We start from the raw sequence: 19,047 nt of genomic DNA on the forward strand, positions 1-19,047 counted from the left end.
GAGAGACTGCCTCTAATCAGGAAGGAAACCAACCCACTGGTAACTTAGTGACTGGATTGGCAATATTGTCAATATCCCCAGAACAGGAATTCCCTGTTGCCAACATATCACGTGGCTGTGGTTTAGAGACCCTCAGGGACCTGGTGGGTGCAGCTGTGAAACCACTAGAAAGGCAGAGATAAGCCTGGTAGGGGGTGAAATGTGCCGAATCTCCAACTCACTATTAGCAGAGTAAGCCTGCAAATGAAGAAACATAATGCGGTAAGAAATCCAGCAAAATCAACCATCTGAAGATGGATTTGCCCAAGGTGAAATTCAAATAATAAAATAATTCCAAAAAGACTTTAAAATAAGTATGAGTAACTTTAACTTCCTTAGAAGTTAGAGAAATGAAGGACAGCTTGAGGGGCTTCAAAATATATGTCAAACTGAAGTGAAGGAAGAAGAGATTGGAGGGAACTGAAGAGAAGCTGTATTAAGAGGAAAAACTGCAAGGTGTTTTCTAGAATTGAGAAAAGGCATGAGCCCTCAGATCAAAAGTGTATTAAAAGTACCACATAAGATAAACATTAACTCTCTACTAACGTACATTTTAGTGGAACCATATAAAATCAAGGTTTAATAAAGATAAAAATATTTTTAAACAACCAGAGGAAAAAAGATTACTTATAAATGTCAAGAATATCCTATACTTCATTGCTTGTGAAAGGGGAAAATGGGAAAAACCAAAGTGTCCATGAAAAAGAGAATGGATTTTTAAACCGTAGCATATTTGCAGTATGGAACCCAGTATGGGTTGTTTTTTTTTAAAGCTACATTTGTCAACACAAATTTTAAAATGTTAAGAGGAAAAGCACTTTGCTAAATAATATATATGGAAGATATCATTTAACTTCTTTAAAGAAAAATATCAAAAGCAAATAAAGTAAAATTTAATAAAATAAATTCATTAAGTTGAGTGGGAGGTACATGGGTGTGTGTGCATTATTTTTCATGTTCAAGATTTTTCATTAAAGAATAGTTGTTTAAAAGGTTTTCAAAAACCACAAGAAATCAATGTTTCTGAAAGTAAACCATCCAACTCAACACACATAAGTGATCCCAATAATGAAGATCAATGCAAAACTTGTAAAAAGAAAATAGAAAGTGGCCTCACAGGATAACCAACCAACAGACTGAAAGGGCCTGTGGAAAGAATGGCAAGGGGGGATGTGTGGTCAAGTTAATGAAACCCGTGCTACTGGGAAAACTGATGCCAAGAATGAGTAGACACTGTGGAATGATCTAGAGGCAACATAAAGGATTCATCTGGGCATGTTCAGAGCAAGCAGAGACAGGGATAGACCCGTTCTTAAGAAGAGATAGTATGTGATTAAACTGTAATAAAGAAAAGACCGAATTTAGTTTTAAACTTTCTAAGTCAAAAAGTAGCATATAATTCATCTAGTCCAGTGAATTTGCAACTGCTTACCCCAGAGCCATAAAGGTTCCCGGGAGATGCTGGACAGGAGCCTAGGGGATGAGGAAGCAGGGCTGCCGCCCCTCGCCCTTACTTCAGCCAGAGACATTTTAATATTCTGAGAGAAAACTACTGATCCTCTCCAAGCCCCTCATTTTACAGCTTGCATGTGACCTGGGGAAGGTTCCAGGGTTGGTGAGTAGTGGATGTCTCGGAATGTCAGTGCAGTGCTTTTTCTGCTACATATCAGAGCCTCTCCTACTCTGCTTCCATCCTCTCAAGCAAAACAAACAAACAAACAAAAGAAATGAGTGGTCTGCAAACTAGTAATATGAAAAATGCATCATGGTCCAAGAGAGGCCTAAAACAGTTTAGGTGTGAAATTTATGGGCATGATTCATATCAAAATCATTGGCAGTAACCTCTTCCTGTCTTATTTCTTCCCTCCCCCCTTCTCTTCCTTCTTTTATAGAATTCTCTTTGCTCTCCCTAACTCTCTCCACCTAAACAGTTATTAACATTCTGCTGCATTGCCTTCCCCTTGCTCCATGTGTACTTATTTTGGTTTTGGTTGAATTACTTGAGAGTAATTTGCAGACATGATCCCTCACCTCCTAAATACTTCAGTGCGCATCTCCTAAGAGGAACCACAATACCATTAGGAAAATTATCAATGATTCTCTACTACCATCTGATATTCAGGCCACTTTCAAATTTCCCCAGTTGTCTCAAGAATGTGTTTTATAACTAGTTTTTGTGATTATTGTTATTGTTTTATTTTATTTCTTTTCCTGAGCCAGTGTCCACCAAAGTGCTCCACTGCATTTGTTATATGACAAAGAAGGGAGACATTTTCTGGAAAAACAGAAGAATCTAATTTAGAAGTGGACCCAAGCTACTTCTTCCCACAACTGTTTCTTTTCCCTTTTGTGTGTTGCAGGCTGAGATTCTGACCGGCCTGGAGGTCAGCAGCCCTGAGGATGCTGGGAAGGCAGCACTGGTGCTCACAGAAAGGGGCTGCCGGGTCGTAATCGTCACCTTAGGTGCTGAAGGATGTGTGATGCTGTCACAGACAGAAACTGTCCCAAAGCACATCCCTGCAGAGAAAGTCAAGGCTGTGGATACCACGGTAGGTTTTTCAATTTCACAATCTCTTTTGGCTCCTGAAAATCGTCGTTTAGTAACCAAGATGCTGCACCTGAATTTTTAGATCCTGAGGTAGAGGCCCTAAGAGGAAATATGGTGGACGAGAAGAACAACCAGGCAGGGGAAGTGTGTCTTAACCCTCTCTAACCCACTGTGGGGCTTTATTCAAGTCACTTTACCTCTCTGAGTCAGTTTCTTCATCCATAAAATCAGAATATCAGTAAAATTATACCCATATTACCCATATTCATTCATTCATTCAATAAATCAGTATTTATTGTCTCTGCCCTTAGGAGGGCCTAAATTTGAAATGACAAACAAATCACCCAGGCTTACAAGCCTCTGGTGTGGAATGAAACAGCAAGGAGCACTGGTTAGCAGAACCCGTTCTGGTAGCCAGAGGATAATAATAGCATTTCCTGCACGCTTCCTGTGTCTCTCCTGCATACATCTCACTTAATCTTTACAACAACTATATGAGGAAGGTACTGTTATTATCCTCATTTTACAGATTTAGAAATTTGCTCAGGATCATCATGCAAGGAAGTAACAGAACTGGAGGTTCAAAACTAAGCCTGTGGACTCCACCGACACTCTTGTGTGCGGGGCCGTGTTAAGGACAAGTGGGTTAAGTGAATGAGTCACAGCTACGGAGCTGGGATGAAATTAGAAACAAATTAGAAAAGGAAACAAATTAGAAAAAGGTTCAGTGTTCCCCTAAAGCTGGTGAAATAAAAATTATTTGTTTATGGCCTAAAGTAGAAAAGTAAGTAAATGTTGGGGACAGGAAACTAGAGTTGAGGAAGAATAAAAATTTTAGGGTATTTATTTATAAGAAACTGACTTATTATTAATAAAATATGTTTGTTTGCTTAGAAAAGACTTTAAAATGTGGGTCATTTATCAAAAAGGAAGTCTAAGGGCATTTGATGAAGTTTTGGATGCAAATATGCTTTGAAAATAGAAAAGTGCAAGGAATGTTTCTATTCCATGAAATTACATCCTGATTGCCTTTCAAAATGTGCTTTATCAGGAACTTGATAAACTACTTCGTAGAATATTATTCTTGTCGTATTTAGTTATTTCTGAAACCATTAGTTTTTCTGTTTTGTCAAGAAGGACAGTAACCTGAATTTGAGAGGATCCTTAGTTCTGAAATCAATCCTGCATTAGACTAAAACTATTCCAGGTCCTGAACTATAGTAGAAATGTTTGTTTGTCTCTTGCTAAAAATAAAATGAAGGGTCCTCGTGAAGAAGGTGGACCTACGTGGCTACCCAGAAATAGCTCAGCCTCTGCTTTCAAAGTCTGTGTCAGTCACGATTCCTTTTGCTCATAAGCACCAGGAACACAACTCAAAAGGCTTACACAGAAAAAGGGATTTATTTGGTGCACATAACTGGAAAGTTCAAAGGTAGAGCAGAAGGCAGAGGCTGAACCACGTCATCAGGACTCACTCTCTCCCTGTCAGCTCTGCTTGCCTTGTGGTGGGCTTTGAGCTCAGACGGGCCCCCTCCAGGTGGTGGTCCCTGGCAGCCCCCTCCCCACTCTGTGCCCCACATTATGTCGCCATCCCTGGTGTCAAATAAAAATCGAAGAACTCTTATCAGAAGATGGGAAGTGAATGGTGGTCAGACAAAAACAACCCATGCCCACCACAGAACACTCGTATGGAAATGCACTGCTTGGGCATGGGACTAAATGATGGAGAAACCAGCCTTAGAAACTCTCAAATTCAAATCAGTAGTAATAATCCTCAGAGTAATTTCATGTTGAAGGACTAGATTTCATAGATCGTAATGATTACAACTTTGAGCATCTTACATACAACTGTGGGCACCAAGGAGCTTTTCACACTTTGTTGATACTGTTTTGTGCCTTTTCATTTGGTTTCTTAGCACTTGCAGTTAATTTGTAAGTTTCAGGAGAGGTGAAACACAGTGAGAGTTCAGAGAACAGATTGCTTAATCCTGGGAGGCAGGAGAGAAAAAATAGGATCAGGAAGATCAGGGCACTGGATCAGGATCGGCAAGTTTTTTCTGTAAAGGACCAGATGGTAAAGTTTTAGGCTTTACAGGCCATATGCACACATGCTCTGTCTCAGTCAATCAACTCTACCATGATAGCATGAATGCATCCATAAACCACTGTGTGTGCTATTGAAACTGAGTTGGTATTCATCTAAACTAGATTGAGTTAAGGTGTTAATCGGAATTACCAGTGCAACCACTAAGACAAGAACTTCAACAACAACAAAGAAACCAGAAACAGGAGGATTAAAATGGTACACTAGGAAATATCTATTTAACACAAAAGAAGACAGTAATGGAGGAAGAGAGGAATAAAGAAGTTAGTGGAAGGTATGCTATTGTAAACTGGGACAAAACTAAGACAGAGGAAGATATGGGAGCCAGGAAACAGGCAATGCAAAGGAAGAAAGAAGTCAGTGATGGTGAAGGAAAGTTCCAGAACAAGAGCTACGCAGGAAGCCCATGCCAGGCAGTCCAGATTGGAGCAGGAGAGCGGTGGCCTCTGGAAGGAATGTCTTTCAGAAAGAAAAAAAAAAAAAGGAAAGAGAAAGACACAGTGGAATATCCATTGTGTTTGAATATGCCCAGAGATTTTTAGCTCCCTTGCAGAATTGGAGGATGAGGTAGTAATTAATATGTAGAAAACTGAGAGTGGGGGAATAAAAAAGAAAATGTGTTCCTCTATCTCATCTGGAGTCTGAGGGGAAAAGTTATGATTAAGTAAATATAAATTTTGTACATTACATGGCTATGAATGCATAGTCATAACAATGTAAGTGCCAATTATTGATTTAACCAAAAATGGAGATTATAATCATATTGTGAAAATGGAAGGATAAAGTGAATGTGTATTTGTGTGCACACTGGGGAAGATAAGAGAATTAAATGCTCAGCTTCCATAGTTGGAATTCAAGAGAGAATATCTCAAACAGATTTTTTAATAAAACAGTGGTATAAGCATACTACCAGAAATAGAAGATAAATATCAGACAAAACCAGTAAAAGAATTTAAAGTATTTGCCCCACAGAAATGAGAGTAGAGAGGAAGGAGGCATTTACACTTAAGCCTTGTCTTTTTAAACTAAGTTCTTATGAGCAGCTTGGGTGTTTTTGTTTTTTTTAATGACAAAACACAATGAGATACATTTCACACCCACTAGGATGGCTATAATCAAAAACAGATGATAGCAACTACTGACTAGGATATGGAGAAACTGGAACCCTCAAACATTGCTGATAAGAACATAAGGTGGTGTAGCCACTTTGGCAGACACTCTGGAAGTGCTTCAGAAAGTTCAATTTAGAGTTAACAATATGACTCAGCAATTCTACTTCCAGGTATACAGCCAAGAGAAGTAAAAACATGTTGCACAAAAACTTATACCCAAATGTTCACAGAGTGTTATTCGTAATAGCCCCAAATTGGAAACAACCCAAATTTTCATCATCAGATGAATGGATAAACAAATTGTGGTATGTACACAATAGAATATTATTCAGCCATAAAAAGGAATCCTGATACATGGTATGGCATGGACGAACATCCAAAACATTACTAAGTGAAAGAAGTTGGACATAAAAGGCCACATACTGTATGCTTCCATTTATATGAAATATCCAGAGTAGATAAATCTATCACAGCAGAAAGTGGACTGACAGTTGCTAGAGTCTGGGGAGAAGGGAGAAGGGGCAGTGACTGCTAATAGGTACAGGGTTCCTCTTTGGGGTGATGAAAATGTCCTAGAATTAGATAGTGGCGATGGTTGCACAACCTTGTGGATATACTAAAAACCACTCAATTGTGCACTTTTTTAAGGGTGAATTTTATAGTAGATGTATTATATCTCAATTTAGAAAACAAAGAACAACCAAAAACAACAGAAAGATCCATACTGAATCTACTGAATGGGCACTCAGAATCCACCCCCCCGCCCCATGGAACAGCCGTGACACAGAAAACAAGGGTAGTTACTTTCTGGGTGTAGAATCTCCCGCAGCTCTCGTATGCTGTCTTTATCCTCTCATCCAGCACTCTCATTATTAAAATTCTTGCCTGTTCTGCACACAGTTGTTTGGCCTCTTCATAAGTCTAATAGAGAGGAGCTAACCCACTCGGTGAGGTGAGGAACTCCCAGGGAGACATTTTCTTCTGAACAAATAGGCTCCTTCACTTTCCAGCCAGGAGGTATAACTTGCTCTCAGGCAGTGTGTAACCTTCTCGCTTTTCTCCTCCTTGTCATCCACTACGATGTACACCTTAACAAAAAATCATGCTGTGCAACCTAAATATATCCAATTTTCATCTGTCAATCATACCTCATTAGAGCTTGGGGGGAAATGAGTAAATCAGGGATGGCGTGGTTGGTAGAGAATTCTTGAGTTAGTTGGCACGCCATCCAGTGGGGACAGTGTGCCCTAGAGGGAGCCGTCGCCCACTCTGCACCCGTGCCTCTGCAGACTGCCATACCCGGCTTTGCCTCAGTGTTAATAGCTGGATGTATTGCTTCTATTTTTACATCCGTTTTTCCCATTGTACGAGACTGAGATGGTGGCAGTAGCTGCAGATGTCCCCAGCTCAGTTTGGAAGACAAGACAGATGTGTCTCTTTTCCCATCTCTATATGTTATCTGAATCTCAGCCTCAGAATGACGTGGTGCTCAAGTCCTCACCCAAGTCCTTCCAACCTGAAGGTTAGGGGCTTCTTGTGTTCATGATGGCACTGAATATTCATAGTCAGAGTTACACACATATAACCATGGTGATATTTTAGGATTATTGTGATAGTGACATAAAATACTGTAACATTAATGATCCGTGGTCTATAAGCTCTAAAATTCTTGATTTATTAGTTGCTTTTCTACATATAAATGGTTAAGTCCCAGAATCTGCATTGATACTCTTAATTTCAAGAATTTCGCCCATAGACTCAATCTGCTGTCTCAAGAATCACTTGCTTTGTAATAAATCATCATAATTCAGGGTATATCAGTAAGCTGAGAGTAATCAAAAGCCAGAGGTATGGGTCATTCATCTGCCCTGTTGTTTATTCCTCTTTCTCCCTGTCCATTACACTCCAGTCCTGCAGTATTCCCTGGCAGCATCAGCCCAGCTGCATGGGTGCCCCCAAGGGACAACCCAGGGCTTGAGAATCAGCTCCAAACTAGAGATTGCACCAGTAGGAAGTGGAATCGTTTCTGTTAGAGTTTGCATAGAAGCACTCATGAGGGCAGGGTGATTGCTGGGGCTGGTGGGTTGCCCACAGTTTTCCAAGGTAAACTCTCCGTGGTATATGCCCCCCTCCCTGGGGTCTGGCCTTCAGCCATCCAGGCTGCTCTCAAGGAGAGGCTCCCATTAATCTAATTCGGGTACCATCCAGAATGACAGTTCAGTCTTTGAAAATCCTACATCTGAAAGTCCATTGTTTCTATCTTGGTGTGACCACCCCACACCCAACCCCACGCCATCTTCTCCTCCTCAGTCCCCTGGCCAGTGGAAAGCCAAACTAATTTTGTCATGTAATTAGAATCATTGAATTTAGGTGCTCTCAAGAAGTTGTTTCTCAAGTCCAGCAAACTGAGGTCCTGTTTCCTGCTTAGCCCTCATCTTGCCGACAGGATCAAGTACTCACCAGCTCTCACATGGCTCTGCCAATGGTAGTCTCTGTGACACACCTTTAACTGTATTTCTTAGGCAAACCACTCTTTCTTTCTCCTACCTCCTTCTTTCTAATCAGCACATACATTCTTTGCATTTGTTAAGAATTGGTAGCATTTCTGAGGGGTTTTAGAGCTCAGAAGCCATTTAGTCCTTGAATAGAGACTTTGCACATTTCTGTCCAGAAACTTCTGTTATAGCCAAGATGTTTGAGTGCCCCTCACTGTTCATTGCCTATACTTGAGAAAGGGTTGGGCCATAAAATACTTGGGTAAAGAATGAGAGAATCTTGGGTGCTGAAGAGACAACTATAAAATAATAAGGCTGACTTTAACTGTCATACCAAGTTATTACCCAAGAAGTGACTGTTGTTTCCTTTAGATTTTTGACCTTAGGAGAATTAAGTAATTTTGATACTGACAATACTCAAAGCACCTTGGGAAATCCTCTTTTAGAATTGCTTTGAGAGCCTTCATCACCTTTACCCACACCTAATCAACTCTATTGGTTTTTTTCTCTTTCTACTCCTGAAATTAATACATGTTTAGTCTTCAAGAGGAGAAAAGATCAGAGAACATAAAAAAGTATAAAAAAGAAAGTCAGATATCCATGATCCTACCATTTAGATGTAACCATTGTTAACATTTTAGTATAAACCCTTCCAGATTTTTCAATGCATATTTTGAATATCTGCACTTTTGAATATCTGTTAACAGCACACTTGAATATTTGCAACAGCAGAGGATTAATATGTCTAATTGTGGGAAGGCTCTGCAACTCAAAAAAATCAAACATTTCTTTAGAATAATGTAAATAGGCAATTCACTGAAGAAAAAATAAAAAAAAAATAAAGAAATGAGACAATGTTCAACCTCATAAGAAATCAGGAATATGCAACTCAAAATAACAGTGAGATCTCTTTCACTGCCCATCAGGTCAGTGAAAAATGAAGATTGATAACGTCACAGGCTACATAAATTAGAAAACACATACTGTCACATAATCCTGGTGGGAATACAAATTCACAGAATGTTTTCAGAGGGCAGTTTGACAGTACCAATTTTTAAAATAGGTTTTCCCTTTGAGCTAGTATATCTCCTTCTAAGATTCTATCCTACGGAAGTATTCACATATATAAATATTTGTACAAGAATGTTTATTTCAGCTGTTTGTAATAACCAAAAAACCCTGATCTAACAGGTCTACATAATCATCAGTAGGAGAAAGCCAAATGATAATAGTATGGTGCCAGTGATTTAAAACTAACTCTAGCTATCTGTAAGTAAAAGCATAATTTAAAATATGAAAAGAAAAAAAAAAACCCACCAAACTGTTTCCCATCACTCACAGGAAGGGGACTAGGCTGGGGGATAGTATTGTTTGAGTTTCTCCATAAGCCTGTATTTTTCAAGTATTGCTTTGAAATTTGGAGTAAATATGACTTTGGGACATAGCACAAAACTATTTGGAGCCACATCTAGCAAATAAGATAGATGATACCATTTCTCAAAGGGCAAACAGGGCATTATTCTCACAAAGGAGCCAGATAGGCCACAAATCACTCTTGGTCTCATAAAGAACCTCTCAAGTATTCCCAAATCTCTATATAAGGATGCTGAGTAGCCCTTTGACTTAGGATGACCTCTAAATGGATAGAGTCCCAATGCCAAAGAAACTGATCCACATGACCTTCAGATCCACAGCACTGGAGCCTCCTTAAATCTGGATATTTCTCTACACATATGACAATTTTTTCCTTAATCTTTCTAAAGAAACAATTTCCCTCAAAAACATGTTATTTTATACAGTTTCCTTTGGAAATATCAGAATAAATGTCAAAGCTGCACTGTTTCTATTTGTCACTCAAATGCACGGCAGATCTTCAGAGATACTTCACTCATGTTCAAGTTTCCTTTCTGAATGAATCTGCTTATATATCTCAGCTTAACTCTTTAGTCATCATTCTCACAGTTAATAATAGAATGAATGATCAGACTTTGGCTTTCCCATGTTTCTTGATCTTTGGTTAATGGATGACCTGGAGGAATTGTAAAAGGGGCCAGGCCATAGGTGATGCCTCTTGTTGACCACATGAATAGTTCATGTACTTCATTGTTCACCTGCCTCCTATTTGAAGCCTCCTGAATGGAAGGGCTCGTGACAGATGGAGCATATGCAACACAATCTTTTGGACTGAATTGTGCTCCCTTCAAATTTATATGTTGGAACCCTAACCCTCAAAGTGACTGTATTTGAAGATAGGCCCTATATGGAAGTAATCAAGATTAAATGACATTGTAAGGGTGGGGCTCTGCTCCTACAGGATTAGTGTTCTTGTAAGAAGAGACACCAGACAGCTCTCTCTCTCTCTGTGCATTCAAAGAGGAGGTCATGTAAGCACACAGCAAGGTGGTGGCCTCCTGCGAGCCAGGAGAAGAGGCGTCAGAATGAAACCTATCTCACCAGCACCTTGATCTTGGACGTCTAGCCTCCAGAACTAGAGGAATACATTCTGTTGTTTAAGCCACCTAGTCTGTGGTGTTTTGTTATGGAAGACCAAGTAGACCACCACACACAAGAAAGCAAAAGAGCGTGCTGCAGAAGCGACCTAAAGTGAATGCTGACAAGTCAGCTGTTCTGTGAGGAGAAAATAAGCTGAAGCGAACTAACAGGATCAGCCTGAATCACCTTTTCTGGTGAAATTTCTCAAAGGTTTTGCATATGGTTCAACTGTAACCATCAATCCCAGTGGCTAAGGGCCGATGTGAGAGCAGAGCTGTCCTGGGTCCTAATCCTGACTTAGCCAGTAACTAGCAGGCAGCTTTGCACAAATGACTTCTTATGTTTGGGGCTCAGGTTGTACATCCAAACATGACATGTCTGGAGTGGGAGATCTCTGAGATTCCCTGATTCTTACAGATTCTTGGGGACGTGAGAATCCTTTGGCTAATAAAGAAAAGCAGGACACTGCTCTAGGCCAGGCATTGTGCTGGACTCTATGCATTTTCTCACACGCTTAGAACCCTGCTAGACGAGTTAATGCCCACTTTAGAGAGGAGGAAATTATACTCCCAAAGGTAAACAGCCTGCCCAGAGTCTTACAACTGGTAAGTTGGAAGAGCCAAGAAATTGGTTCTAGGTCTGTCTTTCTGTCTGCTTGACTCTAACATCCATGTTCTCTCTACTGCACCCTCTTGGTCTGGTGGCAGTTTGCCTAGTGTCCAGCCTCTCCTATTTGGCATTCTAGCACTGACTCTCCTTGTCACTTCTTATGATACAGACTTCTGTAAATTGTTCCATTTCTCTAGATCTTCAGAAGCTTCCAGATCTTCCAAAAGCACTGCCTGCTTTGTGCAGTACAGTGCTGCCTCACCTAAATGCAATAACCCATGTATAGCCCTTAGAACAGCACCTGGCACATGAAAGCACTCACTACATCTTGGCACTCACTAGTAGGTCCCTATGTGTCTAGATGTTCACTTTACCTGGATATTTTGGGGTACCAGGTAGCATGGACAAGGAGCTTGCATCACTCACCATTACACAGGGTGGGTATGACCTTCACTCTGTACGTTACTGGACAGAAAACCAAGTCCCACTGTCATTCAACTCCAGCATCTTCCTATACAGGGCAAGGAGCTGGACTGAGTGGTAGGTGGTGTGGCAGGATGGTGCCAGTCCAGATATCAAAGGTTCAGTCACAGATCACATTCATTCATTCTTGTGACTGAATGATCAAACCTGGAAGAGAGATACACCACTCCTAGAGACTGTAACCAAAACATCTTTTCATTAAACTTCTTTAAATAAGGGCCTCAATTGCTAACTAGAGAGGCTATGGGAAATGTAATTCTTCTTTTTCAATTTTCCCAAACTGTTTCTCCAGTTTCAGGAATGAAAAAACACTCCTCCTTCCCTACCTAGCAAACTCCTACCCATCCTCAAGGTCCAGCACAGAGTTATTTGGGGGCAACCCCAAGGTTTAATACAGTGCTTGGCATATAATAAAAGGCCCTCCTGAAATAACAAGAGTTCTAGTTCCTTCTGGGAAAGTAACCAGTGTGTGTAAGAGTCACTTAGCCTCCCTAAGCCCCAGGGTTCTCAGGGCACTAGAAGATCTATAAGATTCCTTATATTCCTTCAATTCTACATTGAATATGCCAAGGGAAAGAATAAATCTCATATACAAATGCTATTTTTTAATGATTTGTAAACAAAATAATTACCCAGTTCCATATTTTAAAATATATCCTTAGGTTGTTTTACCTGCAGTCATAGAAAGGCCAGGTCCCCCCAAAAAAGTTACAGAGGGTAAATGACATCTCTAAAATTGGCATCCTAGAAGAAAGAAAACTCATATCCAAAGGAGGCTCTGAAACAGCCATCTTAACCTTAGGAATGATACCAGTAACTGGGCATGATGTCTGTGCAAACTCTGCTGACTCTGACTGCCAGAAAAGGTGAAGATGACAAAAAGAAGTTCACTGACTATTTAAAAAAAAAAGGGGGGGACAGAGGACAAAGTAATTGCTAAAGAGACTGATCGACAGGCACAAGACATCTGTCATGCCAGGGGGCCATATTAACTCTATCACATTACTTCCACATCAGCAGATCACCTCATTTACTAGCTAATCAGGCAGAATTAAATATTTTAAATTATCTTTCCTAATCCTGCATGTGATCAGTTGAAAACCCAGGGCTCTAAAAATCTAATTGTAACTGCTTACCAGAAATGTCATCTTCACTTTGAGGAATTGAACCAGGGCCAGATACAAGGCTGTTTTTTCCCTTTTCCTAAAGTACTGTCCCGCAGCCAGGACAGGACTTGCATGTACACGTCCCTGGTGCCTGACATCTGAGGAGTTCCCCAGGGGACCTGGGAACCCTGCCTCTGCTTCAGAACTCATAATGGCCAGAGACTAAAAGAAGAGCAGTGGTAGTGGAGAAGAGGGGCTTGGAGGTGGAGGTAGGATGTAGAGGGTTAAAAAAGAAAAACTGTTAAAACCTTAGCAAAAGTCAAGAGAGCAGAATCTAAATCTAGATTTAGAGTGTTCTGTGAGCCTAGAAGGTACCTAATTGAATGGACAGGAAATACTCCCTCTCCCAGCAAGAAGGGATGGTATGGGGTTGTGGGAGATTAATTACCCATCGACAATTAAGACTTCTTGTGAGGAGGGTATAGCTCAGCGGTACAGTGCCTGCTTAGCATGCACTAGGTCCTGGGTTTGATTCCCAGTACCTCCACTAAGAAATTAATTAATTAATTAAACCTAATTACCTCCCCTCCCAAAACAAGCAAACAAAAAAAAGACTTTTTAGCTTCTGACGCCTAAGCTCTACTTTCCCCTGCTCCTTAAGTGTCCCAGACATCAGTGTGATAGCAGGGCAGTGAGCAGGTAGTCTGCTTCTTGCTCATCTTCCTAGGATGCTGCAATAGTGTTCTCAGCAGCGAAGCTGCCAGGACTGTGCTGTAGGTCTCCTAAGTGGTTTCCATTGTGTGAAGGTGTTTCTTGGGTAGGCCTGGAATTATAAGGAGGCGAAAAAAACCATTTGGAGCCAAACTGTAGAGCCCAGTGAGCTGGAGCCATGCCCATTGCCCTCAGTGCCCATTACTGTTGATAAGAGGTAGACATAGAAATGAGAGAACAGCTGGGTGATTCATAGCTTGCTGAACATCTGTCTGCCTTTTGTGTGAAAGTTTGTGTGTGTCTGGTTAGCAGTGTGCAGACTTTGTGTATTTTCAGTGTTGATGATGTGTGCTTCAGGTGAATAATCTCTGTGTTTGTGTGTGCATGGGCGGGTGAGTAAAACTGTACTACAGTGGGACAGAGTTTAAAGGGGTAACTAGTCACTTTCCTCCTCTTACTTCCATTCATTTCAGTGATTCTTAAGAATTCAGAGGACATAACGGTAGTTCATTTCCTTTTTTAAAAAATGGGGGAGGGGCACTAAGTAAGATGCTTATTATTTCTCAGTCAAAACAAATAAATCATTCTACCAGTCTCAGTGGTTCCTCAGCATTTTTTTTTTTTTTGAGCCCTGACTCACCAAAGAGCTTAGACCTACTCCCATTAGAAACAGTTCATATCATCAGTGATTCTCTGCCTGTGTCTTTACAAAAAATAAAATGAGATGAAATGCTCTGGTGATCCCTGTGTACCTTCTATTGGGCGTGCCTGGCTGCCTGCCACCCCTATTTGGTGGGGATCACTGATCTATGCAACTTCATTTAAGTAAATAACATTTGAAGAAAACTCTTTTCCAACATAATGCTAGTTCAGATAGCTCGCCCTACCACCTGTGCCCTAGACACTCGCTTACTCCTGATAGAAACACAGCCTTCAGGAGACTACACACTCTCCCCCTAACAAAGTGACAAAGCAGCCAGTATGTGCTGAATTTGGGTTGTGTAGACAAAAATACCAGGTATTCCAGCCAAGGCGCTCAGAGTTTGCCGTGAATCATCCACACCAGCTTTCAGCAGTTAGATTCGCAGAACAATTGCTCAGTTCCTTCGTTTTCACAGTGTAGACCTGGCCCAAGACCCAAGAGTGAAGCAGCAAATGTAAGGAAGCAGAAACTTAAATAACTCAGAGAACCCTTTTATAACAGCAACTGCCTGCTGACTTTGTGGCCTAACAGCTCAAGCAAGAAAGGATATAAATACAGTATTGTGCAATGACTAATTACTCAAAATGTTGTGCATCAGCAGAAGTGGAACCTGTGGTTGGTGCTAATATTATCAAATGCCTTGGCTGTTTAATAATCCTGTAGCTCTATATTAGTTAGCATGCAGTTTTCGTGGAGAACAATGATTTTATTTCAAGTACCTCTCACTGAAAAAAAAAAAAGCAGCTGTTAGAAGACGAACATTTGGCAGAAAATGTTTTAGCGGAATCTTCTGTGTGATACTAAATCATATTGGATTAACTGTTTTCTGTCTAGAATAGTGGAGTCAAAAATTAAAAAGATCACTGACCACAGAAAGCAAGGCCAGTCTTTAGAATCCAGTGAATCACTAACAGACATTTTAGTTTTAAGTGCCATTTATTCACCAATATATCAAGTTATTTATATACAAAGCTTCCATTAATAGTGCCTGAAGAATGGGCCTTTTTTATTCCAATTTCAGTTCATACTCAAGATTCTACTTCTCTTTCATTAATAGTGGAATTCTTTAAATTATAGAATAAATTAATACCCCACAGACATTTTGGCCAGAATGGGGTTTTTTTTAACCAGTTTTGAGTCTCCACAGGCCATTGTGGTGGCTGGCCAGACAAAAGAGCAGTGAGGGCTGGGCCAGAGAGTGGCCCTGCCGAGCACGCGCCAGCCCTGCCCCTGCAGAGGCGCCGGGGCAGCCCCGGGCTCCTGGACTCGTGGCCCACCCACTCCCAGGTTGACAACAGACCCTCACAGGTTTTTCAGACCCCAGCCACTGGAGAGGAAGTGACATCATGACGTGGCTGCTGGGCATTGCCATATTCAGCCAAAGAGCATTAGGATCCAGCTACTTTCATGGGGCCATGTTGATTCAGGAACATTTTCACTGAAATTATTATTACTACAACACAATTCTCCACTTTTCTAAACTAACAAGCAAAGTACAAAGCATAGAGTTTCACCCTATCCCCAGTTTCCATTCCTGGGGTGGAGTGGGTGATGGGTAAAGATTAAAAATGGAGGGGTTTCAGAGATGGCTAAGGATTGCTTACAGGATAGCGCTAGCTCAAAACAGCTTCATCAGAGTGCTCATTTCAGTACTGGTGTGACTGGCCAGCCCAGAACCCGTCAACAACCAGAAGCTGAGAGTGGACTCTGAGACACTGAGTCGGGCCCCAAATGGAGCCAGCAAATGACCTGTCAATACAGACCATTAGCTTTCTTGGACCAGGAACATGTCACCAATAACGAAGCCAGATCAGTTCATGGCGCTGACCTCAGAGGTAGAACACCACAACCATGTACATCCAAGGGGGAAGGCTGGGACAGGTGAAACACGTGGCAACAGGCTGGCAAGTTCTTTTGCCTTTGACTCAACTTTAGATCAAATCAAAGTTGATGCAGTTATTATGATCATCATACTCTTACAAATTGTCACTAAATACTAGTAGGGTACCAATCAATGCAGAATCTGGCAGTTGTGGGATGAAGGTTGGTAGAGTTTTTCTTGTTCTCTAGTAGTTGAATTTTAATCAATATGTTGAAAATTGAAAGACCAGAGTCATTTTTTAATACCACCTACAATCTTTTGGGGCAGTGAAATGCTGCCTTGCACATATATTACCTCACCTGACTTTGATTTTGCACTCAACCTCCCATTGATCCCTCTCTGTTTTCATCCATCTAAGTGAAAGAAGGCTTTTGCCCCATAAACCTCATTCCAGAAGGAAATGCATAATTCAAGAAAAATACTGATGTCAAAGAAGAGAAGGCACACCAGTTTGTGTCAGCAGTTGCTATAAATTAAAGAGGAGTACAAGGAGAATTTAATATAATGTAGAATTGGAAATAAAATTAGAACCAATATTTAGGCAGTCCTCCACCCTTTTTTTTCCCCACTGTGACATGAAGGATTGACTCCCAGCTTAAGTACCTAATGTAGTTCATTTTTCTTTTCTGCTACGATTTTTCCCCTATAAAATGTTGCATGTTTATCTTTGGGATCCAAAATTAGATCTTTCCACTTTTTCCATTCTAATTGCAACAGAAAAGGTAGGGTAGGAAGAGTCAAAGTTTTCCCTTCGTCTTCTAACCCATCATGTTTGCAGCATAGAAAGGACCCCACTCTACTAGTCTGACTAGTTCAACTGCCATAAATAGCTATTAATTCTTCCTTAATATTGATTCTCTCTAATGTGGGTGTCGCCTCCATGGATTCTTTTGTTTTTCTAAAGCTGGAAGATAAAAGGTTAATAATGAATGTATGACCGTGCTACTGAACATGAGAAGAATTCTTTAGCAAGCATCCAAAAGGAGTAGTCCCATCAAACTGCCATTATTCAGAACCTTTTTGGAGCGCTTTATTCAAATTTCCCTCAGAGCCAGTGATGTTCCTTATAGTCACCCATTGTGTTTGGCCAGTGGTGGAATTCCCTAACTTGATCTCCCATCTTAATCACTGGACTTGGTTTTAAATGATTCACTCTTTCCAGAAATAAATTCCTTAGGATAGTGGTTCTTAAAGGTATAGCCCTGGACCAGTAATACCAGCAACACCAGGGAGCTGATTAGAAACACAAATCCTGGGTCCCACCCCAGATTTAATGGATCAGAAACTTTGGGGGTGGAGCCCAGCAATCTGCATTTTAACAAGCCCCAAGCAATTCTGATGCACACTCTAGTTTGAGAACCACTGACTTAGAAGATGAAATATTGCCATCACTGAGGATATTCAAAGATGGTGCTACTGATTTTTAAGGTATTCCAAAGAACAAGCTTCAAAATCTTTTTGAGCACAGTTGGAGTACATGTATGGCCTCCCCCAGGGGACTGCTTTAATAGAGACTGGCCTTTCACTGAGACACCACAGTTCTGCCACCTAGTTGTTAGACCATAAGCAAGTTCTTACAGTTGGTTTCTCATCTGGAAAATGAAAGGCCCGCCCTAGCTACCTCACCAGATTGTAATGAGATTCAGAGTGAATCACATCTACAAATATGCTCCGTAAATCAGAAAGTTCTATAGAAAAGTGAAAGTCATGTCATTCTGCAGACAGGACTCTGGTAGTCTGAGCATTATGTCAGAGCAAAGGGCTGGGGAAAGGCCTGTATTTACCATTCCCTTGGCCAGATCCACCTTTTTGTCCAAATAATGACTGATTCATCTCCTTGGTGGATGTGCCTAAGATTCTACCATCTCACTCACCAACTTATGTGGTGTTAAGAGAGGAAAACCATTGCCTGACTACTGGCTGCAAGGGGCTAGAAAAATATATCCATTTCAGACATGCTATTTTCTAGGGAAAGCTCAGTAAAGATGGACTGTGGGCACTGCACTCTCGTGCCCAGGACCTGTCACACACTAGCAATGCAAGGGTCTGTACTAAAACCACCCATTTCAGCCCTTTGCTAGAGAGTCATGACCTTTAAGAAGGAAGCTAAGTGTCTATTGCCACATACTAGTCATTGCAGAGAGGACCAAACAGAAAATCCCCCCAGCAAACCAAATCTAGAAATCAAGATTTAGAAACAGACCAGTTAATGTGTCTGTGCTTGAGACGAATGTGGGTGGCTCTTCCCTTAGAGGTTAGCCTTTACAAACAACTTCACCGTAGGAATTCTTTAACACTAAGTTCCCGGTGTATTCGTAATTTACCTTTGAAACTCTACAGACTGTTGAGTGAACATATCTGGGCAGGAAGGAAGCTAAACCTGTTGCCTTGTGCTTGTTGGGAGTGCAGTTTTAGTAACAAAGAACAGTTCCCACTAGGCCAACATCAACCTCACTTTTCATACAAAGTGGCAGCTAAAATCAAGAGCTTCTGTATGAATGTAATTGGTTAATTATGATTAAATTATTGGTTAATTATGGGAAGATAAGCTGTTGGTTAATTATGGAATTAGAACAGGAAATGATTTTGCTCAAAATGTGTGCCTATTTAACAAATCTGTAGAGACAGAAAGCAGATTAGTGGTTCCTGGGCCAGCGGCGAGTAGGGAGGAATGAGGAGAGACTGTTAATGGGTCTGAGGTTTCTTTTACAGGAGACAAAATTTCCTAAAATTAGATTGTGGTGATGGTCGCTCAACCCTGT

At 40.8% G+C, this 19,047-nt stretch overlaps 1 protein-coding gene across 3 annotated transcripts in view; it reads left to right on the forward strand.

Moving 5' to 3' along the window:
- The window catches only part of RBKS (ribokinase), an 81,918-nt gene that overhangs the window by 47,063 nt on the left and 15,808 nt on the right, over nt 1–19,047 (forward strand). For all 3 annotated transcript variants that reach the window (XR_838014.3, XM_031466783.2, XM_010991264.3), the window contains exon 7: nt 2,400–2,588. Coding sequence is in view for 2 of the 3 variants with exons in the window: in XM_031466783.2 (XP_031322643.2) it covers nt 2,400–2,588 (189 nt within the window). In the remaining variant the exon portion in view is untranslated. The remainder of the gene's footprint in view (nt 1–2,399; nt 2,589–19,047) is intronic.

The sequence above is a fragment of the Camelus dromedarius genome, chromosome 15 (assembly GCF_036321535.1).
Source record: "Camelus dromedarius isolate mCamDro1 chromosome 15, mCamDro1.pat, whole genome shotgun sequence".
Lineage (NCBI taxonomy): Eukaryota > Metazoa > Chordata > Mammalia > Artiodactyla > Camelidae > Camelus > Camelus dromedarius.